The sequence below is a fragment of the Bombina bombina genome, chromosome 6, assembly GCF_027579735.1.
Source record: "Bombina bombina isolate aBomBom1 chromosome 6, aBomBom1.pri, whole genome shotgun sequence".
NCBI classification, from domain to species: Eukaryota; Metazoa; Chordata; class Amphibia; order Anura; family Bombinatoridae; genus Bombina; species Bombina bombina.
The window spans coordinates 700,573,359-700,577,158 of record NC_069504.1 but is presented as its reverse complement, the minus strand read 5'-3'; the positions used below and the strand labels follow the sequence as shown (position 1 = coordinate 700,577,158).

Here is a 3,800-nt window from a genome sequence, read left to right as displayed (position 1 = left end):
AAAGGGGCTGAAGGGTTAAGGATTAGGAAGTATTAAAGAGCAAGGGTATAACAGAGAACAACAAACCAAACGATCCTTGCTTGTGTGATTACCACACAATTACCTTTACAATATTTTTAGACTTGACAACACTCCATATTAAAGTGTGCACACATTTTAGTCACTTGGCCACAAAATGCACAGGCCAAATGTTTTGCACACGCTGCTCAAAACAAAAACAAAAAATAGAGGGAACATTGAACTGCACATTTAAGACTTTCCACCAGCATACCTACCCTGCCTGTGAAAGACTGATTACCTGACCCTCTGCCCCTTTAAAGCGATCAAATCCTGCCTTTTAAAACTACTGTTACCTTTAACTTCCACCCATTTAAGATTTAAACTCTGTCCCTTTAAGATTACCCACCTCTTGATCTTTTGCCCCTTTAAGACTATCTACTCCTACTACTAATTTTAATAGTCACTCCTATGATATGATGTCATTCTTTTGTTACAGTAATATTCTTCTCCTATTTGTCACTCCTTTGATACTAACCCCTCACAAATTTGTTTCAACTGCCCCTGGTAATCTAAAGTGTTTCCTGCTATATTACTATATCTGACCCTTCTACCCAGTAATTGTTTGATCAGTTCAGAAGTGTCCTAAACTGGCCACAGCAAACAAGTTAAGATATAAAATATTCAAGAAGATTTTCACTAAAACAGTGCAAATTAAAGTTTTTAAATGCTTTTAAAGCATTTATTTTGCATGTAAATCTTTTGCAATGCAATGGTTAATTGTTGATATGTACTGTGCATATAAAAATACTTCTAAACTGTAAATGGATACATACTTAGGGAGGTAAAGAATACATTTTCCTATATAGTAAGAACATTCTATGACCTATAATCATTAGGATGGGAGTTCTCTTTCCAGTGCATGACCACTCCACTTTTTATTATGTGAATAAACTCCACAGGATTCTATGAAAATTGTAGAGTTTTTTCATTGCGGAGAAAAAGCTCTGTATTTGGTACGTGACTTTTTTTACACGGGACGTTATACAGTTTATTATGTATACAGTGTACAAATGAATCCTCAGTTTCAACCAAACTTGTTAAATTTGGAAACATTTACCTTGTAAACTTTTCCAAAGGCCCCATTTCCAAGTTCATGAAGGACTTCCCAGTCCTGCTCTGGATTAATATCACGACGGAGCCATTGGCTTTCCACCAAACGCTGCTTCTCCACTCCATATCCCAGAAGCTTTAGGAGAAAGGCCATAATGACAGCAAGACATTGAGGGCAGAAATTTATTGCCCCTTCATGGGGACAAGTAGGCAGAAGGAAATACTACAGTTAGATGGATAAGAAAGAAGAAAGAATAGGTAATTAGAGAATTAGATAGATTAAAGGGAATGGGTTTAGCTATATGCTTAAAAAAACAGCAATACAAAAGGTAAATGAGCTAGAGTACAAGCAAAATAGAGGACAGCATGAAAAAGAAAGTTAGAGGAAAGCAATGATTGAGAAGAGATCTAAAGGTGAAAGGCGGAGAGCAGGCAGTGCCTAGTGAAAGAAGAGAGAAGAAGCACAAATGACTGTTTAGACTGATTAGGAACTTCTATTAAAAAAAAGTCTAAGTCCTTGAGATGTCTTCTGCCTGATGTTAGGTTGAAGCACAACGCCATAAGGGACGCAGACAATATGATGCTTCCTCTCAGTCTGTGACAGGCGAGGTGGCAGGAAGCAGGGGTGTTGGGGGAAATAGAGAGACAGACATGGTCCCACAACCCCCCCCCCGTCTACTTTTTAACATAGCTGCACAAAAAAACACAAAACAGAGGAAGAAACATGAACTGCAGGTGTATACTATAAAAGTCAGCACTTACACTACTCTTATGTCATTTCTATTGAGTATTGTTCATTCGCCTTGCTTTAGTTAACCGTAGCATTATATGTAGCATATGTGTAGAAATGGGATATCAGCAAAAAAGAGGATTAAAGTCCAGAACAGCCACTTTGTAAAAAATAACCTTTATTTGTAAATATTAAAAATGTCATGGAGGTAATGGAGATGAAGCCATAAAACAAAGCCAGGGAATAGTCTGACCGGTTTTGGTCCCAAAGACCGTAATCATAGACTTAAACTAACACATCTGTTCATGTCTTTTAAAAGAATGAAAGCATCCTAATTGGTTAAAAACATTGGCTAAGTAATTACACTTATTTAAAGGGGACAGGATTGTTACTAACACAATCTATTAAATGCTGAACTAGAATATATAACTCAGACATGCATAGGAGTAACTTAGCCATGTAATAAGTATATCTACAGTTATCTGAATACAAGATTGACTCAAAGCTGGATAGCCACACATCAATATGCCACTATTTGAAAAACGACATATCCAAATATGCCCAGACGAAAAAAACTTTATATTTTTTCAAATATGTGCAAAATGCCCAACTAATCAAATTGTCCATGGGGAGTAGTTTTATTATTAACCATGTTTACAAACGCAGTTAAATACATGCACATAAAAATATATATACAGGGCCTTAATAAATCAATGTTAGCACTATTCAATGACAACATCTAAAATTCTAGTGTCAATCCCAATAGGTATACAAATTTCCAGGGCATATGTAGATATGTCACGAACTAATAGTTTAGCAGATTCACAATGATTAATATATCGCTTAACTAGACTGCTGTCAATTAAGGGGCAGTGAACCTACACCATAATATCTGTCAATAATTAATAAATATGTTAACCCTCATTAGGGCGTATAACGTCCCAATTGGATTAGCCAGACCATACTGGATCAGGGGGTTTTATTTATAAAATATAGACATTCAAAATTGAAACACATTTCTCTATATAAAATCACCATATCTACATTGAGAGACAAAAGGGCATACATATATATAATTATGTCCTAGAGGGATAATTATAAGTGAAATGAGAGCATAAGAACAAAGAACCAACCCACGAGGGCAGGATACAAACTGATCCAGCTAGGGGATATGATGTCCTGTCTTCAAGTACAATAGTTAAAAAATTGGCAGAAATTACTGATGCGAATAGTTGATTATAGCATATTCAGAGTTGAAACCTACTGGTGTCAAACAATTAAGTTTAAATAGTTTGCCCTATTCACAGAAGACGTCAGATCCTGATACGGGTGTTTGGGCCCCACCTCCGGTCACATGACCAAATAACACACACAAGGAATCAGCGTTCAGCAAGGAGCTGCACCGGAACTCTGTACCTGCAAGTTTGTGGTTCTGCTTGATCTGGACAAAGTGACCATTGCTATTAACCAGGAGATTGTGTCCCAAGTGAGGGTGAGTGATAGGGTGACCATATTGTCGCTTTAAAAAGGGACACATATGAAAAATACATATGTCAGTGCTGTTTAAAGAAATGTTTTGTATAAGAACCCTGACATATGTATTTTTCATATGTGTCCCTTCTTAAAGCGGCAATATGGTCAGCCTAGTGAGTGAAGAAACCTGTACGTTCCTAAAAGAATTACAGTCTGTTATTGCTGTTTACACTTTCCTGTTTGCCTGTTAGCTGACACTAACCTGTAAGGGTGCACAGCTGCAGGCCACCTATGCTACTTGGTATTTTACCCCACATTGTATCTGTGCATAGTGCAGGCTTGTGAGGCAAGACACTGTAGTGCGCTAAGGAGTGTATTTAGCTCTAAATATTGAGGTCTGTCCAGTCTCACCCTCACTTTATACATGTGACACATACCTTTTTATGGGCTCTGTTTACAGGACTATCGTCTAGCAATATCTGTCATA

At 37.2% G+C, this 3,800-nt stretch overlaps 1 protein-coding gene across 1 annotated transcript in view; it reads right to left on the bottom strand.

Annotated features, from left to right (window-relative positions):
• Positions 1-1,338, bottom strand: part of LOC128664575 (serine/threonine-protein kinase 10-A-like) — a 345,944-nt gene extending 344,606 nt beyond the window's left edge. The window contains 1 exon segment of the mRNA XM_053719393.1: positions 1,118-1,338. Coding sequence (XP_053575368.1) covers positions 1,118-1,264 — 147 coding nt within the window. The 5' untranslated portion in view covers positions 1,265-1,338.
• Positions 1,339-3,800: the final 2,462 nt, after the last annotated feature.